At 49.0% G+C, this 17,787-nt stretch overlaps 1 protein-coding gene across 1 annotated transcript in view; it reads right to left on the bottom strand.

The window, feature by feature from the left end:
• Positions 1 to 2: 2 nt before the first annotated feature.
• The window catches only part of nectin1b (nectin cell adhesion molecule 1b), a 78,377-nt gene continuing 60,592 nt past the window's right edge, over positions 3 to 17,787 (bottom strand). Inside the window, exons 5-6 of the mRNA XM_027021072.2 lie at positions 17,768 to 17,787; positions 3 to 1,339 (exon numbers count right to left, since the gene is read on the bottom strand). The exon at positions 17,768 to 17,787 is cut by the window's right edge and continues 132 nt beyond it. Coding sequence (XP_026876873.1) covers positions 837 to 1,339; positions 17,768 to 17,787 — 523 coding nt within the window. The 3' untranslated portion in view covers positions 3 to 836. The remainder of the gene's footprint in view (positions 1,340 to 17,767) is intronic.

Here is a 17,787-nt window from a genome sequence, read left to right as displayed (position 1 = left end):
AGCCGATTTGTCTGTTTCAGCCGCGAAGACCCATTCCACAGTCCGCTAGACCTTGCCCTTACCTGTGGCCTCTTGTTCCCATTGGCTGGGGGAACAAGCAGGCGGGGCTGCACCACAGAAATCAAACCTCTAAGAATAAAACGGTGTCTCTAAATTCACTCTGAAACAACTGACCACATGTCTCATAACTATCCATTTATATGTGAGAATTCTAATATTTCACCCCAGAAGTTTCAACTAACCAACACCCCTTAAAAAGGCAAAATGTTACAAAAGGAAAAAAAAAAAAAAAAAAAGATCAGTTATAAAAGTAAATCGAAGTAAAAACAATGGTAATGTGATTAAAATTTAAAAAGTATCATACATCCAGTGTGGGACTTTCACAAAAACACCCCTTCCTAAAACAGGTACAAAGTCTCTTTTCAAACATTTAATACATTTATTATAACTTCCAACAAAATAAGACAAAAAAATGAAAACAAAAACACCAAACATATTTCAAGCAACTGACCCTTGTGGCTTTAATAGTCAATGGCCATCAGCATCAGTCAATGATCACGCCACTGTTTGCTTGTTGTAGGTTAATCTAGTAATGTGTGGGCATTCGGCGGTGTCGCCGTGTGCCGATGCTGTAAGCGGTTTATCTACCGTTTAGTTGGATGGGTTCTGATGGGGGCGGAGCCTGCTGGGTGAGAGGAGTAGTGATGGGATGAAGGCGGGAACAGACAGGCTGGAGGGAGGGCTTCTCGAGATGGAGGTGGGGGGGTGTGTGTGGTGGGATGCAGGAAGGAGCAGAAGGTTGTTGATGCTTTTCTCATTTTTTGCTGTGCATGCCACTACACGTACCACTCTTTCTTTGAAATGACAGAGCCATCGGTCTGGGAGACCATGTCGTCGTTGATCTCAGACTCGGGATCGTACTGGAAAGCGAGGGTCCGTTCGTCGTAGTCACGACTCTCGCCTTCGTCCACCGTAAAATAGGGCCTCTTTAGGTCCTCGGAGTTGCCGTCGAAATCCCGCTCCACGCCGTCGAAGCCGCCGGGCGCACCGATCTGGGTGGGCTTCTTCTCGTCGTCGGAGTCGTCCGGGTACTGCAGGTTCTTGGGCATGGGCGGATGGGCGGGCAGGCCTCCGGCCTTGCTGTAGCCGTTGCCGAAAACGTGCTTCTTGGTGCTGTAGTCGCCCTTGAAGGTGCGCTGGCGACGCCGCAGGAAGAAGAAGAGCAGCACGGCCCCGCCCACTAGCAGGGCCACGCCTCCAACGGCACCCCAAATGGCGGCACCAGAACTTTGCTGCTCCTGTGACATCTTAGGGCCAGTAGACGGGTGGATAGGGAATTCTGGGTAGGAAAAGACAGATGGAAGGGGAGAGTGTGTCAGTGCTTGGTGGGAAGGAAGTGCTTAAGTGCAGGAATTCTCTCTGATGAGAAAAGGGTCATGCGGAAGGAGAAGCAAAAGGGGGGAAAATAAAGGGAAAGGTGCCACGCCCTCAGCCCCCAAGCCCTGCCCCCACCACATAAGCCCCACGCACATGATCCCAAACACCACCCATGCCACCAACCTATGAAACGCCCTATATATAACAAAACAAGCTCGGAATGTTTACAGATGCATGTGCTTTCCAGAAGTCAAAGAAATGAAGTCAGAGAGAAAGGAGAGCGATCGGCTTTTGAACAGACCCCACTCCCAGGTAACAACCCCACCCCCATCACGCGCAACAGTCACCAGCGCTTCTATGCACAGCGGTCAAACCAACCAATCAAAGCTTGCTCAAAGAATTCAGTCACATCTGAAATAAAGATGCCCAGTAACAGAGCAATCACTAACACATACAGTTAACAGTAGGACAATTACACCTTTAACTATTTGTTAGACTATTCTTCATTATTCAGCTAAAAATTAAGGGTTAATTTTAACCTCCTAAGCCATGTGAAGCCATGAAAACCAGACAGGCACAAATACTGATGCTTCACAGCTGCACTGGAAACCCAGCCGAGCTTCTCGGCATCTCTGACACCCTGACACAGGATGAATGTTTGGACATGCACCAGTGATTTGGATTATGCTGCTACAGAAATAAAAAAAAAAAAAAAAGGATCAACATACAAGGCCACACACTTCTAACAAGGCAACAATGGCACCATGCTGCGAATTCCTTTATATTCATAGCGCCTGGAACATTTTGCATTTATAATTCAAAGTGCATGACTCATGCAAGCTGTAGGTAGATGAAGACATGCATGCGCACGCACACACACGGAGCACATGCAATGCAAACCGCTGCAGATCCCGAAGGTGTTCTTTAATATAAAATGAGATGTTTCTCGAGCATGCAAATTCCATGGCCAGAGCGGGGAGCTCAATGCGGTCTCTCTCTCCACAGCTCAGGGCCTTAGCAGACCAGCCCATGAACCTTCAGACGCACTCATCCTATTCTCTCAAAGACCACAGTGGAAGGAATGAGCGAGGCTCTCCTAACAGCAGGGATGTGATCATTAGAGATTCAGCACTGTGCGAGTGGGCCTTCGAGGAGCCAGGCTCGACAAGGTCCACTCTCACGGGCCTCGCCCCGCCCCGAGATCCCCCTGGGCCGCCCACAGCAAACGCCCTCTGCCATGTCACAGATTCACACTGATTAGAGTCCAGGCCATTTGCACATGTTAATAGGGCGTTTCGGTGCCCGGGTGTCACACCCAAACTGTCTGACATGACATATTCAGGCCGTAACTGGAGGTTTAATGAGTTGCTGCTCTGGATCCCCCCGCCCCAAGCACACACACACACACACACACACACACACACACATGCACTGGGCTGCTCAGATATTTCTTACTGACACTCGGACAACTTGTGAAGGATTGCAGTCATAAAAGGTAAAACACTCAGGGGATTCAATCCATCATGGCTTGTAATCTAAAAATGCTAACAGGGAAAAGTCAATGCATAAAAACACACAAGCACGCACTCATATGTGCACAACCCTCCCACCAACCAAACACACACACACTCACACACAGATCTTGCCACTGGCAAATGAGAGCACCACTTATTTTTTAATTAGCTGTTATGACAAGAAGGCAAGATAGAGACAAAAAAGATAACCATTGTAAATTGGCTAATAATGGGCTTTTAAATGACTGGATTTTATTCTTAACTCTATTAAGCCAATACAACCAATTATCCAGTGGCTTTCTAATTAGTGAAATGATAAACACAGGGAACGACGGAGCCGGTGCTAAATGAAGATTTTTGCCTGCATCTTCTTGGTTAGACAACAGGTCTCTGAAAGTTGCCATCTCAATCTTAATTACTGAAATACTCACTTAATGGTTAGAACCATTCAACTGCACGGACGTGACTTCTGATCATCTCTATCTCTGCCCTTCTTCTTTCTGTTCTGGGCAAGTGTGTGTGTGTGTGTGTGTGTGTGTGTGTGTGTGTGTGTGTGTGTGTGTGTGTGTATGCGTACATGCTGGCTAGTCTCTCACATATCACCTCTCAGGTTTTAATCTGGCCTCTGATGGGATTAGAGAGACTGAGGGGCTTCATTACCTTCATGACTGAGAGAACAGAGTGGGGTCACCTCTGACGAGAGAGAGAGAGAGAGAGAGAGAGAGAGAGAGAGAGAGAGAGAGAGAGTCTGGATGAGTAAAAAAGATGAGCCTTCCTTCTCTAATCCTGTCTTCTCTTCACTGCACCCCTCCATGAGTAACTCCAGCATTCCTCTCCATAACTCTCAATTCTTCTCTTCATCTCTCGCTCTCTCCTTCTCCTCTCTCTCTGTTTCTTCTCTAGCACCAAGACATCTGTGTGTGTACATGCTGTATACGTGGCTGTTTGTGGAGAGTAAACAAAGACCTGTTCTCACTCTCACACACACACACACACACATATCCAAGTCAACTGAGGCCTATGTGAAGTGAACAACAGCAGCTCTATAAAGGGAGGGCCAAGTGTTCCTGTTTGGAGATTAAGGAAAAAAAGACCAGGTATGAGCACGTACATGTGTGCCGTGGGGAATATGGCCGGGCGGGTGATGTTTACCTCACACGCCAGAGAAGAAGGGAGACGCAACAGCTAATAAGGCCTTCTGAGACCCCGTGAGAGCCCGATGCCTTATGACACCTAGAAAATACAAAGGCCCCTTCTCTTACGACACCCAGGAAATGCAGCAGGGTAGTCCAAGCCTCACCACCTGGAATAATCAATATCAATTGTCTGTGTCAGGTATTACACTGCCCGTGGCCAAGGAGTCAGACAACACGTCTTGTGAATGTGAATAAATCATTTCAGGTGTAGCGAAACCTCCCCGCACGGAGGGAAGATGGGTAAAGAAACAAGCCTTATTAGCAGGGCTTTCAGCTCCCACCTCTTTAACAGTGGACAGTGAGACACTTTTGGCAGCGAGACACTTCCTTTCATAGCACCCCTCATGCCTTTGTTTCCAGCCTCTCGGTGTGGACCGCCTCCACCCAGGTGGGTTGTTCCATAGGTGTTCCTCAGCTGTGGTGGCATATTTCGCACACTGATGTCAACCACATCTGTGCGACTCCTGTATGGCCTCGGGTGTCCACAAATAACGTGGTGGAGAAGTAACGCCGCCGGGCACGGAGGGAATCTCAAACAACAACAACAACAACAACAACAACAACAACAATAAAGCTTTGCAGCCGTGCGTCAGCATACGTGTGGCGGGTGGGTTTGCGGCCGCACATCGTAGCTTAATCGCTTTTAGCGGTAAATAAAGCTTCGGACAGGGTGCTTCTAATGGAGCCTTGCGTTTACAGGTCTGGCAGCAGCTTGGAGCACATGCACCGAGAAGGGGGGGGGGGGGGGTCGTGTTCATGGACCTGTCGCTAGCGGCAACACCTGCCAGCGAGCAGATAAAGCAAGGCCCAGAGCGCCGCGCCATTTGACGCAGAAAACAAAAGGCGACGCCCATTGTGGCACCTCTGGGAATATGCAGATAGAGAGGTTACCTTGAGCTGCCACGGCACGGCCGGCCAAAGTCAGATTAATAGCTGGCAGCACGCGCTATAATTCAATCCAGCTGTGTGATGGATTCATAATACGGCCGTAGGATGAATCTCAGCCTGCACGCCCGCCTGCCAAGACACTTTCTTTTTGCTCCTCCTTCACTTTTTGATCCCACTTTCTTTTGAGCACTCAAAGCGAACTTAGGGGGCGGCTTCAGCGTCAGAACGGGGGGACCTGGGCGGCAGTCGCGCCGTAGCCCGCGTCTCGGCAGTGCGAGATTTTACGAATAATGGCAGCGCTGCTCTGCTTGAGAGGGCCTGGCGGTAAGACAAGATCATCAGACTGACGGAGTGTGTGTGTGTGTGTGTGTGTGTGTGTGTGTGTGTGTATGAACGTGTCATGACATTAAAGCTTTTGCCAGCTTTATCCGCTGAACCAGGAGAGTGGAGATGAAGGAGAGAGTTACGGCCTCTCGTGCAGTGACCACTCCCACGGCCTCCTGGATCTCGGACTCTGCCCATTAGGTCACCCATCGCAGATAGAAAGCTGGGCTGCATTAGTCAGCTGTCACGCCAGCATCAGCACCTTTATAAGGCCAAGTAAAACTTTATGACCTCTCCGTGTGCTACCCTGTGTCATGTGACATAGCAGATGTCATCTCTGGATTTATCTGACACTAACGCTGCAGGAGTGGTATGAGATAAGTGAAAACACACATGAAGTCTCTGTGTGTTGTTCTCACTTGCCTCATGATTGATAGGGCCATGTATGTGTGTGCATGTGTGTGTGTGTGTATGTGTGTGCATGTGTGTGCATGTGTGTGCACGCGTGTGTGTGTGTGCGTGTGTGTGTGTGTGTGTGTGCGCGTGTGTGTGTGCGTGTGTGTGTGTGCGTGTGTGTGTGTGCGTTTGTGTGTGTGTGTATGTGTGTGTGTGTGTGCGCGTGTGTGTGTGTGTGTGTGTGTATGTGTGTGCATGTGTGTGTGTGTGTGCGCGTGTGTGTGTGTGTGTGTGTGTATGTGTGTGCATGTGTGTGTGTGTGTGTGTGTGTATGTGTGTGCATGTGTGTGCACGCGTGTGTGTGTGTGCGTGTGTGTGTGTGTGTGTGTGTGCGCGTGTGTGTGTGCGTGTGTGTGTGTGCGTGTGTGTGTGTGCGTTTGTGTGTGTGTGTGTGTGCGTGTGTGTGTGTGGCAGGTGAATCATGTGCTCCAGGGCACAGAGACCGACACGCCCGCACAGGCAGGACAGAGGTGTGTGCAGAGCCTGAGAAATTCCTCGCATCCACCAGCCTCGCACAGCAACGTCTCTAAAAGAAACAGCTCAGAGAGGGTGGTCGCAAACCAGCGAAAAAAATGAAAAGAAATGAACAGCGACAAAAAGCTCCTCCAGAGAAGACAAAGACGCAGAGATATATCACACCTGTCCTTCTGGGGGGGGACTACAGGAAGTAGGCAACATCACAAGAACACTTAAGCAAAAACCAAAGGAAATGGCTATATGTATATGCTGTGATTTGAGAGAGAGGGATAGGGAGGGGGGAGAGAAGAAGAAGAGGAAAAATAGAGAGCAAGAGAGAGAGAGAGAGAGAGAGAGAGAGAGAAAAGAGTGTACTCCCAAATTGCGTGAGAGACAGTAAAGCACTCTGCACTAGTACACCCACCACACCTCACTGTATTTAATAATTAGATTGATCCTGTTAATAATTTCCTGTTATTATTACTCATTTAGGTTTATCTAGTTTATTATAATTGTCACATTTTTTTTTAAATTTTATTATTATTATACTTACTTATGTCTATAAGAACCATTATTGCCATGTTCAACTCCAAGCTGTTTGCTTTAGGAAAATTGTACCTGATACAGTCGTGCGAATAAAACTACCTTGAATTGAGAGAGAGAGAGAGAGAGAGAGAGAGAGAGAGAGAGAGAGAGAGAGAGAGAGAGAGAGAGAGACCATCTACCATCTGAGAGAGAGAGAGAGACCATCTACCATCTGAGAGAGAGAGAGAGAGAGAGAGAGATCATCTACCATCTGAGAGAGAGAGACCATTTACCATCTGAGAAGAGAGAGAGAGAGAAACCATCTACCATCTCAGAGAGAGAGAGACCATCTACCATCTGAGAAGAGAGAAAGACCATCTACCATCTGAGAGAGAGAGACCATCTACCATCTGAAAAGAGAGAGAGAGAGAGAGACAACCTACCATCTGAGAGAGAGAGAGAGACCATCTACCATCTGAGAGACCATTTACCATCTGAGAAGAGAGAGAGAGAGAGAGAGAGAGAGAGAGAGAGAGAGAGAGAGAGAGAGAGAGAGAGAGAGGGAGAGAGAGACTGCCACAACTAATAAGTGACTGAAGTACAGCAGGCAGAATCTGTCCCTGCTTTCTTCTTCCGACTGGGCTTTGCCAGGTCCTCACCTGCTCCCCACTCGTCATATGGCTTTAAGCTTTGGGTAAAGAGGAGTGAAATGTCACTGCCACAGCTTTATCCTTCAGACCTGAGATGTGGATGGAAATCGGCGTGAACGCCAGTGATGCCTGCTGTGGCGGAGATAAGGGGCAGCCAGTGGGGGGGCAATTGTGCCATCACACACACGGGGGACGTACCGGGCCGTGACCGGAACGCGTGTTGGCGTCAGCTTTCTGGGGACGGCAGGACGTGGACGGAGCGGATTTTCTGACATTCGCCTTGGCACCTGTACCAATCGCCCTTTTTCCCCCCTCCCGATAACTGGAGCTTCTGTGAGCCGTAATGACACTCGCGCAAGGCGCGAGAGTCTGAGTGAAACGACTGATAATTAGGTTAGCCAAATACAGGGTCCTGGGTGCAGGACAGGGCCGAGGCATTTGACCGTGAGGTGAGAGATGGTGAGAAGAGAGGAGAGGAAAAGAACAGCAAGGTGAGGAGGAATGAGAGGAACAGAAAAGAGGAGAGGAACAGTCCAAACTCATCTCATTTTGGGCCGCGTTGCTTTTCTCTGCTGCTTTATTTTCGAGTCCGTGTGTGCGCCGAGGGAACCTGGGGTCTGCGGCGCTGACCCTGGGCTGCCATCTGACCCACTTACACTCCCGGGCCAAGAAGTGGCAGGGAGTGATCTGATCACAGCCGGGGAAAACGTTCCCCTGTCCCCGTCCAGGTTCCCCGCTAGTCTTCCCCTTTTAACGCCCCAGAGGGTAGGGGGCGGCGACCAGCAGGCGGAAGCAGAGAGCTGCAGAGAAGGGCAGATTGGCATGCCAGCGTGCTCTTTATCTGTCTCTCCAGAGGCACCAGACTGAGCCCACAGAAAGAGAGGGGCAGAGAGAGAGAGAGAGAGAGAGAGAGAGAGAGAGAGAGAGAGAGGAAGGGGGGGGGGGGTACAGAGAGATGCTAATGTCTCATTTGTATAATGAAGCCGAAGTTTAGTGGCGGTTCCACAACCTGGAGCTACTTCCTGTTGAGAGGATCACAAGACTGCTTGTTTCCTATCTACGTCCAGGCTCTGAGGGTGGGGCAGCGGGGCTGGTGTTCACTGCGTACCAGCTCAACAGAAGGGGTGTCACAGGAGAGGCTAAAACATGTCACATCACAGCTGCAGCGATCTCACGGTGAACCAGAACGACACAGGGTGAGGGAGGGAGAGATAAAGAGATGAGAAACAAAGAGGTGCTGTTCTATTTTTATGTGTGTGTACTTCTGGTATTCATCAATCCACCACAGTATATTCATCACCACACCTCGCCTCTCAAAAGCGTTTATTTTTCCTTATATAGTGTCTTGGATAGCTCCATAGTCTCTGTAATTTAACCACTGGTAGCTGCTGCTTCGGCAGTGTGAGCGGACTAATATTTGTTGATGGGTGAAGCGGACTAAAGTTGACGCTAATGCGAACGCAACCGTTGGTGCTCTGCTCCCCAGATGTCAGTTGCGTTTGCACGTTTGCAGCTATCGCGACGAGCAGGAGAGACACGTGCACGTGGCTGCACTCCTCCCACGCGCTGCCCTCCGCTGCCTCCGGGGCTCCGTTAACACGCCTGAAACAACGACCCAATGCTAAGGATGAATATGGAAGATAAAGACGTTTTTTAATGCATATGAAAAGCTCTTCCTGTTGGAGGGACCTCCCTTTTCCTGGATATCACCCACTCTACCGCCCCCTTTTCCATGCTGCACACTCCTGTCAGTGTTTTGCTCTCTCTCTCTCTCTCTCTCTCTCTCTCTCTCTCTCTCTCTCTCTCTCTCTCACTCTCTCTCTCTCTCTCTCCGCCTGTCTGAGTCTTTCTGTCTCTTTCCATCTCCTTCTCACTCACTCTGTCTCTCGTGATTTTTCAGAGTAGGACATGTGACAGCAGAGAGGGTTTGGAGGCTTATAGGAATGTCAGTAAACAGCGCCCCTCTCTCCCTCTTTCTCTCTCCCTCTTTCTCTCTCTCTCTCTCTCTCTCTCTCTCTCTCTTTCTCTCTCTCTCTCTCTTCTCTTTCTCTCCCTCTTGCTGTGCCTTACAGGTTATTTTTAGGCTTCCATTTTATTCTATTCCCTCAAATGAATCCAAATATCAGATTCACTCAGCCATTTCTTCCTGTCACATGAATTCTTTTATTTATTTATATTTTCATCTGTGATGCTATGTTTTATTCATCTCATTTTCACCTTGTGGTTGACAGTTTTTTTTCCTCCCTCTGTCTCCCTCTCTTTTTCACTCTCTCTCCTTTTCCTTCTCTCTCTCTCTCTCTCTCTCTCTCTCTCTCAACTTCATTTTCTCACAGTGGCGCAAGCAATTGCTTGTTCAGGAGAGCGTGAACAGATGTCTACCACGCCAGCCACCCTTTACGAAGGCAGCCGGCTTAGCTTCTCTCTCTCTCTCTCTCTCTCTCTCTCTCTCTCTCTCTCTCTCTCTCTCTCTCTCTCTCTCTCTCTCTCTCGATCTCTCTCTCTCTCTCTCGATCTCTCTCTCTCTCTCTTTCTCGCTTGCTAAATTGAGGGGACCAAAGTCACTCCTGCCACACTAAGTTACGTGTGAACCCCGGTCTTAATGGGTGACTTCTCACACACTCACACACACACACACACACACACACACACACACACACCTCCTTTTCCACTTGCGAAGGCGCATCCTCCCCAGTGCGTTGTGTTGGTGGCTCCCGCTGCTAACAGTGGTAGGCTTGGCTGCAAAGGTGTCTGTTCCACTCGCCTGCCCACTGTCTCGCCCCCACCCCGCAGGCCGTGAGACGTCGACCTCCGCAGGGGACGAAAGCGCGCGCGCGTACGCATGCGAGGGATGCGGAGCTACGCTCGCACAGATGTCTTTCCTGCGGTTCGGGACCCGAGCGCTCGCACGAGTCATCTGTGCGGAGTGAGAGGATGAAGAAAATTGCCTGTCTTGGAATATGTAGTAATATTCACGTGACTGTAGTTAGGGGCCACAGCCCTATTCTGCGCTTCTAACGTGACACCGGAAAGGGAAGGGATATGGTTACAATTTTCGGCTGAGCTGTGAGCCTGAGACAGCGAACACGCTGGTTCTTTCTCAGGGGAACAACGCATAATTGCAGGAGGATCTGAGAAAAGCCTACTTAATTTGTTGCTTACTCAGAACAAGATGAGTTTACAGATCTGATGTCTCAGCCACACCAATACAGAGTGCGCTGTGTGTCGAAAGGCGAAAGATTCCCACCCATAGATCTTGCTCTTCATTTCTTGTAATTAAGACTTCCTCCAGGTCCTGTTGATGAAGGGCTCAGCTTCAAGGGTTAACCACATATAGGCTGTTGTTAAACCGCCATGGAACTCTAAGAAAATGAGGACATCATTCCTGGTTAGGGAATGCGCTTCGGAGCCATTCCTGATTTGCCCACGGAATGAAGGGAAAGTCAGGAGACGCCGCGTGTCTGAGCGCTGGAGCTGCGTTGGAAAGGCAGCCTTCCCAGTCCTGTAGTAATTAGCTGATTAAACTGTTTGATTGGACTGTCGTCAAAAACGCATCCCGGGGGACACATTTCACAGAAGGGGCAATTTTAAAAAGACACACAGAGAATACAGGCAAGAGACTGAATATGTAGCTCTCTCCTCTCCTCTCCCCTCCTCTTCTCTCTCCTCTCCCCTCCTCTCTCTCCTCTTCTCTCCTCTCCCCTCCTCCTCTCAGTCAGGCTTCTCATAATCCTAGCTAACAGACTCAGATCTTAGCAGCAGCCTGTAGGTTGGGAATAGCTGTAAAAACACAACCAAACCCACTATAAAATACGAAAATATAAGCCAGCAGCAAATTTGATACACCACCAGGCACACACATACACACACACACACACTGCTGCTCCTTACCCTGTCAGTTCAGGAACATCCCCTCATGTAAGAAGGTGACACGTGGATAGGGAGATATGAACACTATGATAGTGCATCAGGCAGTGAGACAAGGCCCTGCAGCTAATCGAGAATAATGAGAGGAATGAGGGAGGACTCTGTGTGGAGGGGGTGTGTGCGGAGTTTTTAACGAAGCGCCGCTCAGGTGGGCTGAAGTGCTCATTAGCTCGGACCTGCCGCATCCCGATCACGAGGCCCGATCCTGGAAGGCGTCTGACAAATCAGTGCATTTTCCTATCGATCTCGCACTGGAGATTTGCATTCTGTCTGCTGTGTTTGACAGAGTGCTGGGAACTAAAGATGTTAAGTAGCGCATGTCAGGGGAGGGGAAGGTTGCTACAGCCGTTCTTTGGGTGGGTATGAGGGAGTGAGTGTGTGGGTGTGTGTGCATGTGTGTACGAGTAAGTGTATGTGTGTCAGGGTGTGTGCTTGTGTTTGTGTGTCTGCATCTGTCAGGGTGTGGGTGCGTGTGTGTGAGTGAGTGTCGGTGTGAGGGTGTGTGTGCACTGCATATGTCAGTGTATGTGCGTGCGTGCGTGCGTGCGTGTGTGTGTGTGTTGAGGGGTGACAGGGAGATCACTTAGGATGCACCCCCGTCACCCTCGCATGAGAAGCAAAGTGAGCACTCCATCAGTCTTTTGTTATTATTATTAATATGCGACCCACCCTTATAGTCTAAAGCAGCTGGCAGAGGAGCAGACATGTGACAGCTCTCAGCCAGGCCTGTCCAAGGCTGTTGGGAGGAACGAAGATGCTGTTTGAAGGTAATAACGTGAAAACGCACACCTCTACCTGAGCCAGCCAGGGCCTGTGAACGCTGCTCTACAGCACAGCCAGGGGGAGAAACAGGAGGGAGATGCACAGTGACAGAGGAGAGGGAGAGAGAGAGAGAGAGGGAGAGAGAGAGAGAGAGAGAGAGAGAGGGAGAGAGAGAGTGTGTGTGTGTATGAGAGAGAGAGAGAGAGAGAGGGAGAGAGAGAGTGTGTGTGTGTGAGAGAGAGAGAGAGAGAGAGAGAGAGTGTGTGTGTGTGAGAGAGAGAGAGAGAGAGAGAAGAACAGAAAGAGACAAAGTAAAAAGAGGAGGAGGGAAAGAGAAGAAAACAAAGAGATGTGAGGAGGGAGGGTGAGAAGGAGCCATTTCAGCAGCTGTCGGGGGAGTCAAGTTTCTCCGTTTCTCACAGAGAACCGCTGAACTGCAGCACCACAATGTTATCATTGCTCCCACACGGGGAGGGCAGTCACAGCCCAGCACGCCAGCGCAAGTCTCCCGCACACAATGCCTCTTTTCTCTCAGGTGGGGGGAGGGAGGGGTGCGGGTTGAGCACGGAGAAGTCTGACAGTTTACAAACAACCGGGCGGGGCTCCAAGGAGTGTGGCCAGAGCTCCACGGCGTGGTGGGGGGCGGGGCTGCATGTGCCACCGTCAGCCAGCACGGTGACGGGCACACGCGGACCCGACTGGGGCCTCCTGAACTTAGTATGTCACTGTATGCGAACGGGTCATGCCCAAGCTCTGGTCCTCGGGCAGCATGTCTCTGGTGTGTGGGTGTGTGTGCGTGTGTGCATGTGTGTGTGGGTGTGTGTGCGCGCGCGCAAGTGCGTGGTTTTGTGTGTGTGTGTGTGTGTTGCTGTTAAGCTAAACAGAGTAGCTACGCTCCCGTCTGCAAGGCTGTGAGATTATGCTTGTTGCCAGAGCTAGGAAGGCTCCCGCCATGGAGAATTAGCCTTGAATGAGCCATATGCCCTCAGCCAAGGCGTGGCACCAACTTAGCCGAGCACAGCGGCAGATGGCAGACTCATTACCATCTCATTCAGCCACGCCAGGCCTTCCGCAGGGCTGGAGTCTCCAGACCCTGGGACAAACGCTGACGAACCGCCGCTAATACAGTTTTCCCATTCAGTCACAGATCTAATAACAGTGAGAACTCAGGATGGATTGGAGACACAGGCCCCGTTCACACCTGGCATTAACATGTGCCCTGGGTGATCAGGTCATAAATGGACAGCACTAAGTACAAGTGGGAATGGGGTACAATGCGTCTCGGAAATGCAACGTAATCCGATCACTCTATGCACTTTCGGAGGTGGCTGGGTACGCATCAGCCCGTATTAGACCTGTAGTGTCTGTAGGGACGAGCGATTATCAGTCCCCTCCGATAACTGGATCCGATATTCGGCATTCTCATGATTATCGGAATCAATGTGTTACAATGAAAAACATCTATCTATCTATCTATCTATCTATCTATCTATCTATCTATCTATCTATCTATCTATCTATCTATCTATGAATGATTAATGCATGATGATAAAAAAACACACTTCTGTAGTCTGTCCTGGATGTCTTGGATTATGCAAGATGTAAATGACACCTCAAGTACAACACACAACACTTCTGTAGTCTGTTTCTCTGTCCGACCCACCCACAGTGCTGTTGGATTGGTAGAAATGTGGACCGCCTGTCAAGTGTGGACCGCACCCCGTCAGGTGTGGCTGTTCTCTGTGATAACCACTGAAATGAAGCTGGACAGCTCAGTCGGCAAAAAAACACAGTGCACGTGGTCATGCAATTCCGCTCGCTCACTCTCGCGCGCACACTTTAAGATAATAACCGTCATCAGTACACTTTCTGCACAGTTCTGATGTGCACTACACTCTAGTACAAACACACACTAGCCAAACAAACTTGTACGCAACATGAACCCTGCTTGAAACATCACATTTGCTGGGCGAGAGGGTGCAAACACAGTGCATGGGCGCGTACTGCTTCTGTGATAGTCTGAACGTGTTAGGAATATGTGGGCCCAAAGCCCGTTTTGCACCAGAGGCGGCGCGCTACTCTACAATGCTTGCTAATTCACACAGAACGTGATTCACCCTGGTAGGTTTTGTGTACAGGGAAACAATAAGAAATATTCCTTCAGTTACAATGTCAATGCGGATGAGAAGTCTACTTCGTGGAAACAATAATATCTCTCAACAGCTCGGTAACTGGGAGGTTTTTACAGCATGAATGAATCTGAAACCGCTTCTGTTCTTAGGAATTTTGCGGTAGTTTTCACTTTGAAAAGTGCAAGTAAAACGAGACACAGAGAAAGTTGACTGTATTCCACGCCTTTCTCAAGATTTATATTAATTTATATTAATGATGCTGAAATATGGCCTAGGCTAGCTGTTCCAGCTGTTAGATTGTAGGCCTAGATTGCATGATATAGTAAGAATACTAAATTTGGATTGTTTCTGGGTAAAAACAGCTGCCAAGTGGCGAGCAGCAAAAACACAATCTATTTTTTGCAGAAGAGTTACTGGAGACTGGAATTTAGAACATTTTTTTCAAATGTATGCAAATTTATCCATATACAGCATTGTGGATTTTGATGCTATTTTTTGTTCTTTTAAGAAGCAATTTAAGTTAGTCTTTTATACTAACATTCAAAGCACATTTAATAATGTCCTAATATAATTTCATAGTTTAATTCACACAATTTAATGTGAAATGTGCGTAAGAGTTACATGTTGTAAATTTTCACAGTACAAAAATCAAATTTATGGTAAATGAATATCGGCACACAAACATCCGCTATGGATGTCCTTAATTACTAATAACCGGTATCGGCCCTGTAAAAGCCGTATTGGTTGACCGCTAACATCAAAGCGTTTCCTTGTCTAATGCGTCCTGAAGCGACCGACAGCAGTGAAGTAGCAGCCATGTCACCTAGTTAGGCGAGCTAGTGTATGAGCAACGGGCTAAAAGACGGTTAAAAGACTCGCTTCCAGTTGGGCTGAGGACATTTCTGTCTGAAGAGCATAGTGCGAGAGTAATGTGGTAAATGCGCTCGACACTTCAGTGGAAATTATGCAAGAAATCTGATCACATGTGATTAGTCGAAATGCATGTTAATGCCAGATGTGATCAGGGCCTTACAGAACGGCTCTGTCAGGCTGTGTTAAAAACAGTTAAGTTCAGCTGGAAAGAAAGATTCAAGTGTGTGTGTGTGTGTGTGTGTGTGTGTGTGTGTGTGTGTGTGTGCTCAGATGGATCAGTTATATCATTTTTTCAGTGTTCCATAGTTTTATCTGTCATCAGCCTTAAGGAAAGAATCCATGGCTTTGAATACAGAAAAGATGCGTTCACATGTTTAACATGTAAATACATGTCAGTAATGTCAACAAGGCCATAGGTATCTCAACAATGGGTGGTTGGTTGGGGTGTGTGTGTGTGTGTAGCCTGAGCCAGTCTGTCACAGCAGGATGCGCGTTACTTCGATCTGTCAGACACACCAGTGTCGTTAAAGTTTTGAAATATTTTTGAGTTTCTATTCTTCTTTAGAGTTGCCTTCCAGCAAGGTTTTAGCATGGCTAAATTAGCACCAAATCCAACTACACTCGGCCGCAGTACGCATGCCGCCGTTACGCGCCCTGAGTGTCGTCCAGCATGGCTGGCAGTGATGGCGTTTAATGTGAATACCATGGCAACAGAAAAACAACTACGCTGTAAAAGAGCTGCTGTGTGTGAATTCTAAGCTGTCTAGCACAGATCTTTTTATCGAGTCCAACTGCGTTTAATTTAAGCAGGTAATCGCTTGTAGCCACTGTTCTACCTGATAAGCACATCCATCTCCTGGGCATGTTTGCATGGTAGGAAGCCACTTCTATACTGCCATCATAAAGTGCCCTGGCTAAAATGATTTATTTTCCAATCGTGTTGTAGTGAGCATATTATATGATTTAGCTTCATATTTTAAAAACTATTTACATTTATTTTTATTTCAGTTAACGAGTATACTTTTCAGTGCTTCTTATCAAGATAACTATAACTGAGATGCAAACACCCCCCTCGACACTAGGTAAGCAGTGAATGAAAAAAACATACTCTCGACAGCCTCCCCGGCCAAAACAGACAGCTCCACTCTTTCTCTGTCACACACACACACACACACACACACACACACTACACTTCCAGTGTTCACAGGAGACTTCATCACTCAGCATCTTTTCAACAGCAGCATTTCAGAGCTCTGTTAACACTCGACTAATGTCTGCAGTCATCGAAACCTGACAACGGACCAGATAATATCACTCTGTTCCCATGGCAAGTTTTCGCTTAGAATCAGCAGAAAGGGAGAAGCCTGTACACACCCACACAAACGCGCGCGCAGTGGCACACACGCATGCACGTGCACACACACAAACGTGCACCCTCGCAAACGCGCGTGTGCATGCACGCACATACCTAGCAGAAGTTGTTTTGGTTTTTTTTGTTTTTTTAAAAAAGCGCAACCGTAACTTTGATGTGGTGAGCAAGGGGGTGAGCCTTCAACGATGCGACCAGACGGGCATGCAAAGAACTGCGTTTAGGAGAGGATCCAAAACAAAGAAGAGGGCGAGCGAGCAAGAGGGAGACAGCAGGAGAGACTGAGAGATAGAGAGAGAGAGATTCCATGCATTCCATGAAACCGAGACCCATGGAGCAGATCTGCAGAGATCGCGACGGCACGGAACGTCGTGCTGCTTTCGTTCGCCTGAGGGAACGGGGAGCATCCCCGCGCAGGGCAGCGTCCCGCCGCCTCGGCCGCGCCCGGGGGCCACGCTCGGCTTGCGGGGTTGGCGGGGACGCCGGAGCGGCGCGGCTGCCTGCACTTTTGAAGCCGCGGGGTGTCCGACGCCTACCCACCCACCCACCCTCCCCGGAACATCGGGATGAAGGGAGCTGTTCTCCTGCACACGCCGAGAGGCTGGGGAGAGGAGTGGGAACTCTGTGATCCGCACTAAAATCCCCCGCTGAGCCGCCCGTGATATTTATGGGCTAAGATGACAAGGCACTTTATTCTGCCTCTTTCCGTGGCTACTTGTGTGTGTGGGTGTGGTGTGGACGTGTGCGTATGTGTGTGCGCACGTGCATGTGTATGTATGTGTATCCCCATGAGACCATGCAAGCAGATGTTAGTGCGCACCTTAGTGTGCATGTGTATGGAAGTGTGTGTGTGTGTGTGTTTGTGTGTACATGCGAATGTGTGAATGTGCACATGTTCTAAAATGGCAGAAATAGCTGTGGCTGTGTACTCGGTGAGCCAGGACCAGCGGGTGAACGTCCCTGTATCCATGCCATTCACCTGCACACGTGCACAGCATCAGCATGGGGGAGGCTGTGTATGCTGTGTGTAAGCATGCATGTGTGCGCATTTGATAGAGAGTGTACTAGGCTATGGGATGCTCAGCATGAGTGATTTCTATATTAACCCCCCCCCCCTCCCCCCTTCAGCTGGGCATTAACCTGCCATAGGTAACCAATATTAAAATAAGACAGTGTTTTGTAAAATAGTGCTAATACCATCATGCTGATTCTGCTCTTTTTCTACTTCTTACACTCCTCCAGCTCCGACTGCCTCTGTGCAGACAGAACTCCTCCCCCAACCCCCGCACACGGCGCTCTCGGCAGGAGAGTCTGCGCCTACCCGTCACGTTGACCTCCACC

Source organism: Electrophorus electricus, chromosome 4 (assembly GCF_013358815.1).
Source record: "Electrophorus electricus isolate fEleEle1 chromosome 4, fEleEle1.pri, whole genome shotgun sequence".
Classification (NCBI taxonomy): Eukaryota; Metazoa; Chordata; class Actinopteri; order Gymnotiformes; family Gymnotidae; genus Electrophorus; species Electrophorus electricus.
The sequence above is the reverse complement of the archived record's forward strand: the minus strand, read 5'-3'. Positions and strand labels throughout refer to the sequence as shown.